Genomic DNA, 14,761 nt, shown 5'->3' on the forward strand with positions numbered 1-14,761 from the left:
TGTATGTCCCGTTCAGCTATGTGCCCATCGGGCCGGGGCTACCTGAGAAGGGCTCGGCTGGGACAGGGACCGGGGGGAGCGAGGCCACGGTGGGGCGGGGGGTGGCAGGTACCGGCGATGGCTGAATAAAGGTGACAACGGCGGAATAGAAAACACAGCGGATGCATCAGTTCCCTCCGGTGAGGTCGGGAAATGCCCCACCGCTCCGGTGGCAAACGCCTTTGCTGTCCCCCGCTACCACAGAGCCGCCCGGGCGGGGGGTCAGGGCTGCGGGTGAAAAACCTCCCGAGCCCGGCGGCGTGCGCTCCGCGTCCCGCCGCGCATCGCCACTCCGGCTGAAGGTGGAGAAGGTGCTTCTCCCCTCCCTTTCCTTTCCCTCCTGTCAGCTCTCACATTTTCTACCCCGTCCCTGCCAAGCCAAGCCAGCTCTTCTAGGACAGGCGCGGCATAAAAATGTGAGTCCCCGACTAAAAACAAAAGAAGCGAAAGCAAAGGCAGCGCCTGGCGCTGGGGAAAGCGCTGCCCTGCAGGACAAACCCGGGCCGGCTGCGTTCCTCGCGGCCATTTGGTGTGAGAAACCGCCCCGGCCTCTCCCCTCAGCTCCGCTGCCCTTCGCCACGGCCGCACTGCGGGCGGGGGCGGCCTCGGGGCGCCGGGCCCGGCCGGGAGGCGGCATCCCGGGAGGGTCCGGCTTCCCCGACCGCTCGCCCCCGGCGTGCGACGGCGCAACGGGAGAGGGAGAGAGGCGGCGGGAGAAACGGTCCGCCATATTTCTGCCTCACCACGCCCGCGGAGCTGAGCCATTGAAAAGCCGGGCGAGCCCGGCCCCTGCCTGCCTCCTCTTCCTCCCTGGCGGGTGTCCGCCGCCCGCCCCTTCTCTCGTCGTTACGGGCAGGGCCGGGCCGGGCGAACTGAGCCGAGCCGCGGCAGCTCTCCGGCAGCGGCTCTCCCGCCAGAGGGGCGAGCGGCCGCCCCGCCGGGAAGGGGGGGTCGGCCGTGAGGGCGCTCTTCGCGCCGGTCAGCGGCGGGCTCGCCCACCGCGCAGCAGCCGGGCTTCCGCTCCAGAGAACGGGCAGCGGCCGGGAAATGTGTGTGCGGAGGGGGGGAGGGATTAGCGGACATTAGCATTTCCACAGGGGGTGGGGTGGTCGCGTCGGAGGGCGGTGGGGGTGTTGTCCGCCAGGGACACTCGGGGATCGCGTTGGCTGCGGGCGGCGCCGAGGGAAGGGAGGCAAGGAGGGCGAGGGGCGGCGGCGAGCGGTTCGGCTGGGTAGCGCTGCTGCCGCCGCGGTGGATGTTTCCATGTTGTTTGGTGCATGATTTAGAGGAGAGGAGGAGTTGGCAGCGGCGGGTGTTAGCGGCAGGGAGCGGGGATCCGCGCCGCCAGCGGCCCTGCCTCTTTCTCCTCGCCCCTCTGTGGCATTGAGGCAGCTGCCTGCGCTTGCCCTGCGGCGCCCGGCGGGGCTCTCGGGCAGAGCGCCTGTGCCCCCGGGGGCCGGTGCGGCGGCGGCGGGGTGCGTGTGTGTGAGTGCGGAGTGTGTGTGTGTGTGTGTGCGTGCGATTTTAGGGGGGGTGGGGGTTGTGTCTGAACCAGTTAGGAAGAATGACTCTGGAGTCCATCATGGCGTGCTGCCTGAGCGAAGAAGCCAAGGAAGCTCGGCGGATCAACGACGAGATCGAGCGGCAGCTGCGCCGGGACAAGCGGGACGCCCGCCGGGAGCTGAAGCTGCTGCTGCTGGGTGAGTGCGGGGCTGCCGCCGCCCGGCTCGGCCGGGCCGCCGCCGGCACTCACGCCCCAGGTGCCGCCGAGGCAGCAGCCCGGGCATCGCCGCCCCGGGCTCCCTCCGGCCGGCGCGTTACATGGCGGGGGCGAGGCGAGCGGCCGCGGGGTCGGCTGGGCTGCCCGCGGGGAGCCGACGGCCGTGCCCCCGCCGCGGGGTGTCGTGTGTGCCCGCCCGCGGGCATCGCCGCCGGCGGGGCGAGGGCTGCGGCTTCTGCGGGTGGGCTCGGTGTGAAGGGCGAGCGGCCTTCCAAAATGGAGAGGGGAAGGATGGCGGGTAAGTGAGGGGGTGCGGGGCGGGAAGGGGGGCAGATGTCGGGGGCGGTGTGTGTAGGAGAGCGATGGCAAGAAAGCGGGTTAGCGAAGGGGCTCGCCAGAGGAGTTGCTGTGCAGATCGATGGTGGCGGGTTTAATATCTGCATTGTTCTGTGAGCGTCGGGAAGGTTGTTGGCTCGCTGGTTGCATTTTTCGTTGTGATTTTTATTTAATGAGGTAAACTGGGGTAAGGGGCTTATGGTCATAATATAGGCTGTTTTTTATAAAGAAAAGAGAACTGTAAAGCCCCAGATTCACACAGGAAGCTGAGGACTAACCTGAAGTATGCAGGAGGATGACAGGATCTTTAATACCGTTGGAATCCACCCACTGGTCAGGAAATAAAATCTATTGTATCGTTTATCTTTGGTTAAAACAGGTTGTTACTTTGGAGCTGCAAGCGTGTAGAGGAAGTGTTTATCTAATAGAAATTTGGCGTGTGTTAAAATAAGCCTTTTGAATTAAAATACATCTGTCCGTGTGCAGTGTGCTGTACTATGTCCTGTAGCTCCTGTGGTTACACTGAGTCTGCCTGGGACTTGCAGGCCTCGGAACGTGTCTGCACCACTGTCTGGTGCGTGCATGGGTGGGGGTGTTCCAAGTGGACGTGGGATGTTTATGCTGAAGATTTTTGTCTTGGATTATGTACATGAAAGTAGTGATTTATACTGGGGGAGAAAACTGCCTTTTCAATGAGGTAAGGAGAGTTGAAAATAAAAGTCAGAATACATTTTAGGGCTTCCATATTAATGTACCGTTTCCTGCAGCTTGTCTTCTGCATATGGAGAAAGGTGTTGGGATCCTTAGCTGGCATGGGAAAGGAGTGGTGGAGACAGATGCAGCATTCCCAGTTATAACGGTCTGTCTCGTTTTGGCCCGGTTTTGTTTGATTGAAGTGCATGTTGTGATTGCTTCAGTTTTCAAACAGAATATAGGGGCTAGATAGCTTGCCTTTGCTTAATTTTATGGATGTTTAAGTGTAATTACTTAATGATATACATGCGCTTCAGCAGAGGCAATTGACATATTTGAGTTGTTACTCAGGTACAAATGTATTTTCTGATTCTTCTTCACAGTAGTGCTAGAGGCTTCTTGGGGTTTTAAAAATGTGTGAAATGTACTGAATGAGCCCAGGGAAGGCATTCAGAGATCCGCTTCTGCAGGCATGGATGCAGACCTCATACTGCTTGGCAGTGCCCTCCCAGCGGTAATGTGAAGCACAGGGGTGGTCGCGTTAGATTGGGGTCCGGTTGTGACATCACTTGGGACCAGACAGGATGCTGTGAGTTGAGGGAGAACGGGGGAGAAGCCAACGCGTAGAAGGTGTTGGGGAAAACCCTCTTAAGTATGTGTGTGAAAGGTTTTTACATTCATCAGCATTAGTGCAAAACCAAGAGTTCTGACACATTTGTGAAGGCATAAGCATGATGAACTAGAGACCAAGAGAGGAGAACGTTCAGCTGCTCATACTAGGAGTTATTTGTATACTTGTGTAATGAAACCAGCACAGAAATTGTTACTGTGAACACAGTTTTGGTCATTTGCCTTGTCAGCCTCTGTCCTGTGTTTGGCTGAAAGTTCGTGTGCATCAGTAGCTGTTTGGATTAAATTTAACACTTAAAGATTAACAATCTTGTAAAATGCAGCATAGTGGTGAACTGCTGTCAGAGTCATGGGATTGTGTAGAGATTCAGGTTTAAATTTATGAACAGATTTTGAGGAAAACTTTTTTATTGGTGGGTTTACTTTAGGTATCTGATAGCACCTATCAGATGCTTCCTCAGCATGGGCAGTTGCTCGTTTGTTACGTTTGTGTTGTTTGTGTGGGTCATTCACAAGGTTTTGTGACAGACAAAACCATTTTAGAATAGAAAAGCAGTCATTAAAAACAGTGAGGCTGGTAATACAAAAGTAATCTGAAAAAAAAAAAAAGTGGGTTTGTTATGTTTTTCTGTTGTTTTTGGGTTTGTTTGTTTGTTGTTTGTTTGGTTTTTGTTGTTTTGTTTTTAATTGAATAGACTTTTACTGTTCCATTACATGTCTTTCCTCCTCAAAAACTTTAACAACTAGTGTTGTTTAATTTTATTTTATGTAAACATAGGCAAGCGTGGTTTTATTTTATTCTTTTTTTCAGAAGTGCCAACTTCTCAGTCCCACTTTGTAAAGTTTTATGGGACATAAAGCCTAAGTGGGTTAAAGGATTTTGAACATGGGACTGAGCCATATCCTTTGGCTCGTAAGGAGAGTACTAGCACAGTTTAAGACGAATCATATTAATTGGCCATGTGTGTTCTTCAGACTTTTTGGAACTGCAAAGTGAAAGGTGTTATTAACTCAAAGGGTTTTAAAGCACAAATAAGCGTATCTGTTCCAGATAGTTGTCTTTTTATATACTTGTTTAAAAATTAGATGTATGTATGTGCAAATGCACTTAAGTAGCAAATATAAAGAAAAAAAAAATTGGATGAGTAGTTTTTTTTTTCTCCCTTAACTTGTGGAAGATGCAGTGCTTCCTTGCAAAGTGAGTTAATTTCCTCCTGTTACTGAGTGACACGCACACAAAGTGCTTGGCTCACCCTTTCTGTGCATTAATGATGATATCTTTTTATTTTTCACAGTATCAAAGAGTTTCAAATGTTACTTTAACTGCATGCTAAGATTATTTTTAAGTATTAGTTTAAAAAGAAACTACCTCTGTGATTAAACATGAAAATACCACTTCTAGGTACTTCCTTGTACATCATTGCTTAATTTTGGAACAGATTAGAAAAGGCCAAAGTATTTTTTTGCTATTGTAATTCTGAAAAGCCAGAATTCAGAAATGAGCACTGAAGCATATTACAAAGGCATAGTAGTAGTATGGCTAGCACAACTAGGCTGTAATGTTTAAGGCACTTTGGAACAAACTCAGTGGAAGTCTGGATTTGGTTTTAATCTTATGTATTTTTCAAATTCTTCTGGATTTCGTTATTGCTGAAGACTTTGTAAAACCATATGATTGTTCTCCAGAGTTTGCAGTTGTTAATATACATCCCTCATTTGATCGTAGTATAAAAACACACTGGTTTTATAATTGGAAAAAAAAAAAGAGGTGTTTTAATGTTTTATGTTGGTATATGCCAAACAAACATGTATGTTATTCTGTATGATTGTATTTTAAGCCTGTATGTACGTATTTATTAAGTAGTAGGAGCCATGTGCTCTAGTTCTTATATACATCGTTTTGCCTGTTGTGCGTGGAAACGTTGCATGGTCTCAGAAAGCAGCATTTGGGTCCGCATGAAAGATTGTAGCCATAAAACTTAAATCCTAGGCATCCCTTGCCTCCACACTCTATATTCATGTTATATACTATTTTCTCAGTGGGAAGTGCCGTGAGTATCTAAGAAAGTAGTCTGGCAGTGCCATGCTAGATGGCTAGCTACATCTACGTATCTATAAGCCTTGTCCAAATGAAGTACTGGAGGTGTGTGACACTGTTTGCTGTTTTGCAGTATGTTTATTGGTATTGTGTCATGTACAAAACATGGGGATTTTTTTGTTTTTTTAAGTGGTAGGTGCTTCTTGTGTTTGAGTTGCATGATAGGAGTGTCCTTTCATTCTCTGTCTTACCAAAGAAAAAAGGTGGAAGGTAAGCCATTTGAATTAGACTGAATGGCAACCAGTCTTACATGGAAAGATGCTTTTGAACATAAGGTGAATATTCAGCAAGCACGCAGAAAATATGCATTTATTTTCTTATACCTGTGTTAGGTGAATCAAAGATTTACATGCAGAACTTGATGAATTAGCAGACTTAGACTTTCTGTAGATATATTGAAGAGGAAGTGGGTCCATTGAGCCATCAATGGAGGATTCTGGCTTTGTATAACTTCTTATTCAGCTAGAGAAACAAGCAAGCTTTCTTATTTTTCCTGTAACTTGTATTTGTATAATTCTGTCCTACTCACACTGAACACTTTGCAGTAGTTTTAGGTAGTTACCACAGTACATATTTAGAACTGTAAAATGAACAAATAGTTAACATACATTTTGATATGTGTTGTAACAAGAGTGGTAGATATCTCTCATTTCGCAGAAGCTCTTTCTAAGGAAATATAATTTCATTCCGGATGTAAACTGCTTTTATATATACTTAGCTAGACATGAATATCTTTTTTTTTTCTCTTGAGGAAAACAAAAATCAACATCTGACTACCAATGTGATAACATATGGAGAATGTATATCTAGAATGTATTTAAGAACATACTTATTTATTTTTAGTGCACACAAAGGGGTATTTTATTTGCAGCTGTTAAAAAGTGTTTGTTGCTGTTTTGGTTTTACTTCTTTAGAAGTGATCTACATCCACTGAAGTCAACAGGAACTGTCTGAAGGCCTGAATAGTAAGAGTCCTGATTAATTTAACTTTACTCATACATCAAAGAGCCGAGTGACCCCAAGTTTTATCTTACATTGCTGAACAGTATTGAATTAGTGCAGGAGGCAAAAGTTTATCCTGAGCAGAAGAATCTCTTGAGAATGGACATTTGAGTGTATGCTGCAAAGTTAAGAAAGAATAATTCTGCTTTTTTAGCTGCTTCAGATTATTCTTGTTGGTGTATAATGGCAATCGCAGTTTCACAGAGGAAAGCATTTCTTTTGAAGTAATATTACAATCTCTGCAAAATTAATCCCAGGAAGGTGTGAAATAACATTATAAGATAGATATGTGATTAATGGTAGTTAGCTTTATTGCCGTAATAGAATACTTGAAACACTAAGTGTTTTTTCTTTCCCGGCTGAATGGGATAAGACTCGGGAAAAATCTGTTCTTGCACTTGAGTGCTACCATGTATGAACAGCTATTATTAATAAAATTATGGAAATTTTTCAAAATTCACCTTTTATTTGCTCTAATTGTAAAACCTCTGACTGGCAGGAACGAAGAGCAGGAAAGCGCCACAAAAGCAAGGAAGAGTTAGAGCATAGGAAATACCAGGAGGTCATGTAAGTGGTGTTCCTAGTGTCGAAGAAGGAAGCATACAGCAGGCCTTAGTATTGTTAATTCTGTGCAAAAAAGTTAGGTGCAGTAACGTGGGAGGGCATGAGTCTGAGATATCACAGTATTAGAAGTTACTGGGGGAGTTCCAGGAACAGAACAAATATTTTTTTCAAGCTAAATTAAAGATTAAATCTTAGATGTTCTGAAAGCATGTTGTTACCCCAATAAGTAACATTGATACAGAAACTAAACTGAACGGTGATTATCTACAGATTTGTGTCTTTTGTGGGTTTTCAAAGGACGAATGACGTGGAATAGTCAAACTACTTAATTTGCAAACTACACTTAGTATTTAACAGGACTGTAGGGTTTTATTCCAGACGCCCTATGCAGATGCAGTTGCCAACAGAAAAGTGCCGTCTTTGATTTCATTCTGCATTTGAGAAGGTGGTGTGGCTGTTCCAGAAACAAAACCCATCGAACAAGATTCCTCCTTTGTCAGTGGATCCATTCAGGCAGAATTGTCCAGCAGATGGCCGATGTGAATGGTGCAGTTTAGGTGAGCCACACCACGGTGGTTCAGTTTGTCTTTCTCTGAAGAGGAGCTGGTGGGCAGTATGTGTGTTGCTTGAATAAAGCAACAGAACATCATAGAGTTTCTGCAAGAAGCAGCATCTGTTAGGAGTGGTACCAGACAGTTTTGTCTGGTGCTTGGATCTGGGTCTGGTTTCATCTCAGAGCAGATACATGGGTAAAATGTCTACTCAAGGCCCTGTCCTCATTGGTAATTTGTGCCTTTTGTTTTGCATCTAGGACAGTGCCATAGCGGTCCTTGTCTAAATGCTTGAGGACTCAGCCTCAGCTATCAAAAGTGTTTTGAAAAAGGATTTGCTTTTCCCCAAGGGAGACTGTGGCAAGGGCAGGCAGCATTTGAAATTTTTTTTTTTTTTTTTGTCTTGCCAAAATCTCTCTTCTGAAGAGATCAGTGCAGTTAGGTTCTTACCTCTTTTGAAGTTAACTGAAAATACAATTCTAATCTTGGTAAGTATCACCAAATGTGAATCAGGAGGTTTGGTGCTTTCTTTTTCCAGATGGGGTCAGCCACCTTAGAGTTAAACCTAATACAAGAGATCAGGTTTACTAGTTTGTAGGAATTTGGTGTAGTTGCCTGTGATGGAAACCCAACCTGTTATAGATTCTTTCAGTAAACAGGAACTGAGAGTTTAGAAATTACTGGTTTAGTTATTATATAGCCATGAAATCAAGCAAAATAAATCCCCCTCTTGATCTTTGTTTTGTAAACTGAGATATTATGTAATAAACATGTCTTATATGTTTTGAAATTCTCCACTAGGTAAAAATATTTTAGATTTCACAGTATTTGCTCTTATGGCACAGACTATACATTGCTGCCTAGTCTTGTTAGTATGTCAGTGTATCTGAGCTATATGCTCACTGGCTGCTAGCATACTGTGTCTTGGTCCTTGGCCAGTTCATGCTCTACCAGCTGTAAACTCAGAAGAAACAAGATAATTTTTGACAAGAATTGTTGTACTGAATGAGAACTTATATGAAAGTTGCTTGTCTTTCCTGGTTCTATAAACCCATCACTGGAGAGTTTTTAACTTTTCGATGTTGATGTTAATTATCTTTCTTTTTATTAGAGAATATTGGAAAAGAAAGCCTAAAGCTATTCCGGCCGATGTTTCTTGGTGAATAGAGTCGGCCAGAAAGTAAAACAGAAGGTTTCTGTAGCAGCAACTGCTAACTAATAATGCCAGAAAAAAAAAAAAAACAAAATGCATAACAGTTGGGAAAGATGCCATAATTCCTTGTGCTTTTAGGAACTGGTCAGGTTTGGGAAACTGAGGATCAAGTATGGAACCTTTATTTTGCTCTAATACTAGATTTACTAAGCACTGTGTATACTACTTTGTCTCATAGCTAGATCAGTAAAGGCAATGGAAATTAATGCTGAAAACTGAAGGCATCATTCATGCATATTCAGCAGGTTTTTATGTAGCTGTCTAAGTATTTGAATTACTTGATGTTTGCCCTTTTGGAGAGTGTTGTCTAGGTGGTGTTGAAATCAACATTTATGTTGATAGTGAAAATGTTTCAAAGGTGATAGGCAAAAAAGAGCAACTTTAAAAAAGTGAACAGAACCCCCAAATTCTCCTTTGTTAGAAGCATAATTTGTTTAAATCTGTTGATCTTTTAGGAGGGAAAATAAGGATTCTTACAAAATTTCTGCTTATTTTCTGTTTTTAAAAAGGATATAATGGTAGCCTAGAAACTGAGACACTGTGTAGTTGTGCTGGGGGGTTGGAAAAACCCAAAGAATAAAAAGCAGGGTCTTACACATATGTGTAAATAGGTCAGGTCAAGTTCTTTTTTGCTCCTTTTCATTTCAATTTTTTGTGTTGATGGAACCTGATACTTAGAAGTGTTTTCAAAAAGGATGATAATCCCCATGCCAATTTAATCTCTTCTATCCTAGGGCTGCCATTTTTATGAGGGGGGTTTATGGTGTATGTACCTGGTCATCGTTAGCAATGATGAGATCAGTAGCTTATCTCAGAGTGCAGGCCACCCAGCAGCTGTCTGACTGACTTTTGAACACTGCTGAGCTGGCACATTATTGAAAGAGAGATTTAAAGATCAAAGTCCCTTTATTTCATTACCATAACCCTAACCCATCAAGTATCCTTACAATTCTCACGTGAAACGTTTTTTTCATCCCCTGAGATGAGAAAACATCTTTGGCAATGCTAAAACTCAGGCTATAACTTAGCCTTAACCATAAGACCATGGAACAAATCCTCTTGGAAGATATGTTGAAACATGGAAGACAGAGAGGTGACGAGGGACAGGCAGCATGGCTTCACCAAGGACAAATTGTGCCTGACTAATCTAGTGGCTGTCTACAACGGAGTAGCTGCATCAGTGGCCAAAGGAAGAGCTATGGATATCATCTGTCTAGGCTTCTGTAAGGCCTCACATGTGGTCCCCCACTGCATTCTTACTGCTAAATTGAGGAGATAAGGGTTTGATAGATGGACTGTTAGATGGATAAGGAATTGGCTTGATGACTCCATCCAGAGACTTACGATCAGTAGCTCAGTATCCAAGTGGAAATGATTAATGAGTGTTTTCCCTTAAGGGATTGTTCTGTTTAATATTTTCGTTATGACAGAGTGAGATTGAGCTGCACCCTCAGCAGATTTCCGGATTACACCAAGCTGAGTGGTGCAGTTAATTCACTTGAGAGAAGGGATGCCATCCAGAGGGACCTTCACAGTCTTGAGGAATGGGCATGTGCAAGCCTCGTGAAGTTCAACAAGGCCAAGTGTAAGGTCTTGAGTGCACTGCCCCTGGGCTGGGGCAATCCTCAAAATTACTACAGGCTGAGGGATGAAGGGTTTGAGAGCAGCCCTGCGGAGAAGGACTTGAGGATACTGGTGGATGAAAATTTGCACATGAGCTGGCAATATGCGCTTGCAGCCCAGAAAGCCAGTTGTATTTTGGGCTTCATTGAAAGGAACGTGGCCAGCAGGTCAAGGGCGGTGATTCTGCCACTCTGCTCTGCTTTGGTGAGACCGCACCTGGAGTCCTCTGTCCAGCTCTGGAGCCCTCAGTACAGGGAAGACATGGACCTGTTGGAGGGGGGCCAGAGGAGGCCACAAGAATGATGAAAGGGCTGGAACAGCTCTGCTGTGAGGACAGGCTGTGAGAGTTGGGGTTGTTCAACCTGGAGAAGGCTCTGGGGAGACCTTAGTGCCGACTTTACAATATACAAAGGGAGTTTATAAAAAAGAGACTTTTTACCAGGACTTGTGGTGACAGGACAAAGTGACAACTGTTTTAGACTGAAAGAGGGTAGGTATAGATTGGATATAAGGGAGAACTTTTTTTATGATGAGGGTGGTGAGACACTGGAACAGGTTGCCCAGAGAAGCTGTGGGTAACACATCACTGGAAGAGTTGAAGGTCAGGCTGGACGGGGCTCTGAGCAACCTGATGTAGTGAAAGGTGGCCCTGCCCATGCCAGGGGGGTTGGATCTTTGAAGGTCCCTTGCAATGCAAACGATTATGTCATTAGAGTGCTTTGTTAATAAGTAATTTCCTGGAATTAAGGATGTTATACTTCTTCCCAACCTGATTGCTGGATGGAGCAATGCTTTGTTTTCATTTATTTATTTATTCATTCATTTTTCTCTGAAAATGTACCTAAACATAACTTTCATTTTTCTTGATGAGAAGAGAATGCCAAGAAGAAATAGTGTGAGACTTTTTTGTGCTGTGTTCAGTTTCCTCATGGTCTCTGTTTAGCTCAGTAGCGAAATGGTAAATAAACTGAAGTAGATAATAAACATTTACCCTGATCCATGAGAAGATGGATTTCGCTTAGATGACTGTTTGTCCTGATTTAGCAGCTGATTTCATAGAAAGGCAGAACAGACTATTCAGGAGTAAATTTGCTTTTGTTAAAATTTAAAATTGAGTATTTTCTCTGAACATGACAAAGAGGTTCATTTGAGTTACTGAATTTAAGTAAATAGACTAATAGCATTTTTTCTCTAATTCTGATGTTAACGTCAGTAATATCTTACTTTTAAAGATGGCTTGACTTGTGTTCATTTAAGCTTGGGGTTTAATACCATCTGTGATCATTGGAATCTACAAACATTTTTTGTCCAGGGTAATTTTTATTCTCTTGGAGTTTATTTGATTAATTCCATTCATTCTTGCTTCTTGTCTGCAAGACATGATAATAATGAATTCTGATTCACTGTGGTTTTGTTCTGTGTTTGGCTGTACAACAGAGTAATACACTGCTATTAATTGTTAAATCTGATTAGGTTTAAGAACTAGACTTATGATAATCTCTAAAGATTTTAGCCTTTGAACCAAAACCAGATAAACAACATGAACTGAATTTGCTAATAGCTTGATTGTGGCTGTACTCCCTGTGACAAATGCAAACCTCTGACACTGAACAGTGAAGTTAATATGTTTGGCTTTAAGCTGTTTCCTTTGAAGAAATTTCTGACACAAGCATTCTGTGGATAATGGTATTCTTATGCTGTTTGTTTGTTTGTTGTTTGGGGTTTGTTTGTTTGTGGTTTTGTGGGGTTTTTGTTTGTTTTGGTGTGGTTTTGTAGTTGTTTTTGTTTATTTATTTGGGGGTTTTGTTTGTTTGTTTTTTACTTTACAACCATGTTAGTTTTGTTAGTGGAGTTTTCATTTGGTTATTCTCAGAGAATAATTTGACCAAATCTTTTGGTTTGCAGACTTTTTTGGTCTACATTTTCATGTGCTACAATAAAGAGCGTAGTATTTAAATTTTTATACTGCATTCTTTTGTCTTTGCATTTTTCCCATTAAGTAATGTAAAACCAGTAAAACAGAACAAGATACATGGCATTTGTTGTTTCAAAACACAAAAGAAGGTGTCCTTTTTATTAGCAATTTTGCAGCATTACTGTATATATGACTTGCCAAGCCTTGAGAGGACGTTCTTATGTTAGAATAGCTTCAAAAAAAGGGAAAAATACCACTCTGACAGTGCTTTGTAATGACTTATCTCTGTATTTTAGTTGGTTGTATCTCCAAGGAGTGATGATATTTTCTGGAATAATCCTTAGCTGCTGAAACAGGTCATCGCCTTACATGCCTGTGTGTTTTATCTGTGTTGTGTACATGATACCAAGCTACTTCAGCATCGTGACATGCATTTCTCTAATACCTCCCCATTTATTTGCAAGGTTTTTTATGTGCACAGATTGCCAGAACTCTGGGGAGTGGTCAGAACAGAGCCATAAGCAAGACAAATGTTTATTCATTGATTCAGTAAATCTGTTTTCTTTAACACAATATTTCAAACTAACAATCTTGACTGTAGTTTCGGTGTAGTGACATTAATTGAATATATCCCTGTGCTTGTGTAGTTTTGTTTGGTTGTGTTTTTTGTGTTGGTTTCGTGTGTGGTGGTGGTGTGTTTGGTGTGGTTTGGTGGTTTTGTTTGTTTTGTCAAGGTGCTTTTTGAGCCAAAATAACATGGGTGTTCCACAAAACACCAGCAACCTGTCTGATAACCTGTTACTTTATTGTGGAATTAATTTTCTGACATTAGATAAGTATAAGAAATAAACCTCCTCTACTCTGTATGGTTTAAATTCACCATCCTCTTGAACATCACATTTATTAATGACTTCAAGGACAAAAAAAAACCCAAACTCCGGTATCCCCTGTTGATGGCTCAGTCTGAATGGTTCATAGTTCAGTCCTAACTGTGTAACTGTAGGGTGGATTTTCTAATCCTTTAATCGTTCTTGTATCTGTCTCTTGACTCCTTTCCAACTCTTAAACATTTTTTTCTGAAGTACAGATAGTGAGAATTGAACACTGATTTTATTACGTTTTATTACAAGTACAGGAATAAAATTTCTCTTCTGCTCGTTGGGATAGAACTGTTGAGGTGTGTTGAAGGAGCGCAACAGCCTTCTGAGCCATGACATTAAACTATTCATGTCTAGACAACTATCTGCTGTAACTAAAATGCTCTTCTAAATAACTGCTTTTCAGGATTGTTTCATTCATTGTTTGACAGGCCTATATTTAACAGGATTCAGACACACAGTCTTTGCCTGTTTCTGGTTTACAGGTTATCCTAATTACTTTTCAGCATCATATCCTCTTCTTAACTTACCAGTCCACAGCTTTTGTGTCACCTGTAAGTAGTCAGTAATAATTTTATGGTTTTATTCTATCTCATGTGTGAAGATATTTAAGTTTCTTACCCCAACCTTAATATCGCTGGGATCCTGTCTGGGAGACAGCTGTCTGTTGAGGACTTCTGCCGGTGTAATTGAATACTTACAGTTTAAACAACTGTTATTTAATGCATGCTAAGTTGGTTTGTTGTATGACACTAGATCCGTTGCTTAGCAGATGCCTAGTTCCTCAAAACCACTGACTTTGTACAGCAAACCTCTTGGTATGCATTCACTTTCCTCCACTCCTTTCCCATCCTTTGGATTTTTTGGGGTGACATTTCAGGAGTTACAAGGAAAGATGATTTCCTAGCTAGTTCTTCTGAAACTCTTTGAAAAGGGATGTCTGGTCCTGCTGAGTGGCAATGATCTAACCAGTAAATCCTCCTTAGCATTTATCTTCAGTGGGTGCAACAGTGGAAACTCTGTCATTGCAAACGTGGTCTATGTTTCCCTAAAAACAAACAAAAAAATGTTTGCAGATTATGTATGGTTTTCCCATGCTGACAAATATTAAGTGTTCTACTACAGCAGTTTAGTGAGGCACCATTGTGGTTTTAAGTGTTTTGTGATTTAAAAACAAAACAAAACAGAACAGTCTCACATAGAGCCCTGGAGTTCGTCATTGGACTCCTTCTATTAATAAATTCGGAAATTTCCCCAAATTTTGACTTGCCCATTCCACTTTCTGCCTTTTACCTTCCCTCCTATCCAGGCTGCTTTTGTTATTTTCTTTTTTTCTTGTTTCCTAGAATTGAGGCTGTGCAGGCTATTTGATAAAATGTTCTGAAATTACTCCCAGTTACTCTTATGTTAAATCTAAATCTGGTTATTTACACTGGTAGTTCTGTCAGCTTTTGCTAAAGTAGCTCTCATGGAACACAGTATACCTATAACATACCTCT

At 42.9% G+C, this 14,761-nt stretch overlaps 1 protein-coding gene across 1 annotated transcript in view; it reads left to right on the forward strand.

Annotated features, from left to right (window-relative positions):
* Positions 1-570: 570 nt before the first annotated feature.
* The window catches only part of LOC102093509 (guanine nucleotide-binding protein G(q) subunit alpha), a 148,010-nt gene continuing 133,819 nt past the window's right edge, over positions 571-14,761 (forward strand). Inside the window, exon 1 of the mRNA XM_065045935.1 lies at positions 571-1,739. Within this exon, the coding sequence (XP_064902007.1) occupies positions 1,604-1,739 (136 nt within the window). The 5' untranslated portion in view covers positions 571-1,603. The remainder of the gene's footprint in view (positions 1,740-14,761) is intronic.

Source organism: Columba livia, chromosome Z (assembly GCF_036013475.1).
Source record: "Columba livia isolate bColLiv1 breed racing homer chromosome Z, bColLiv1.pat.W.v2, whole genome shotgun sequence".
NCBI lineage: Eukaryota > Metazoa > Chordata > Aves > Columbiformes > Columbidae > Columba > Columba livia.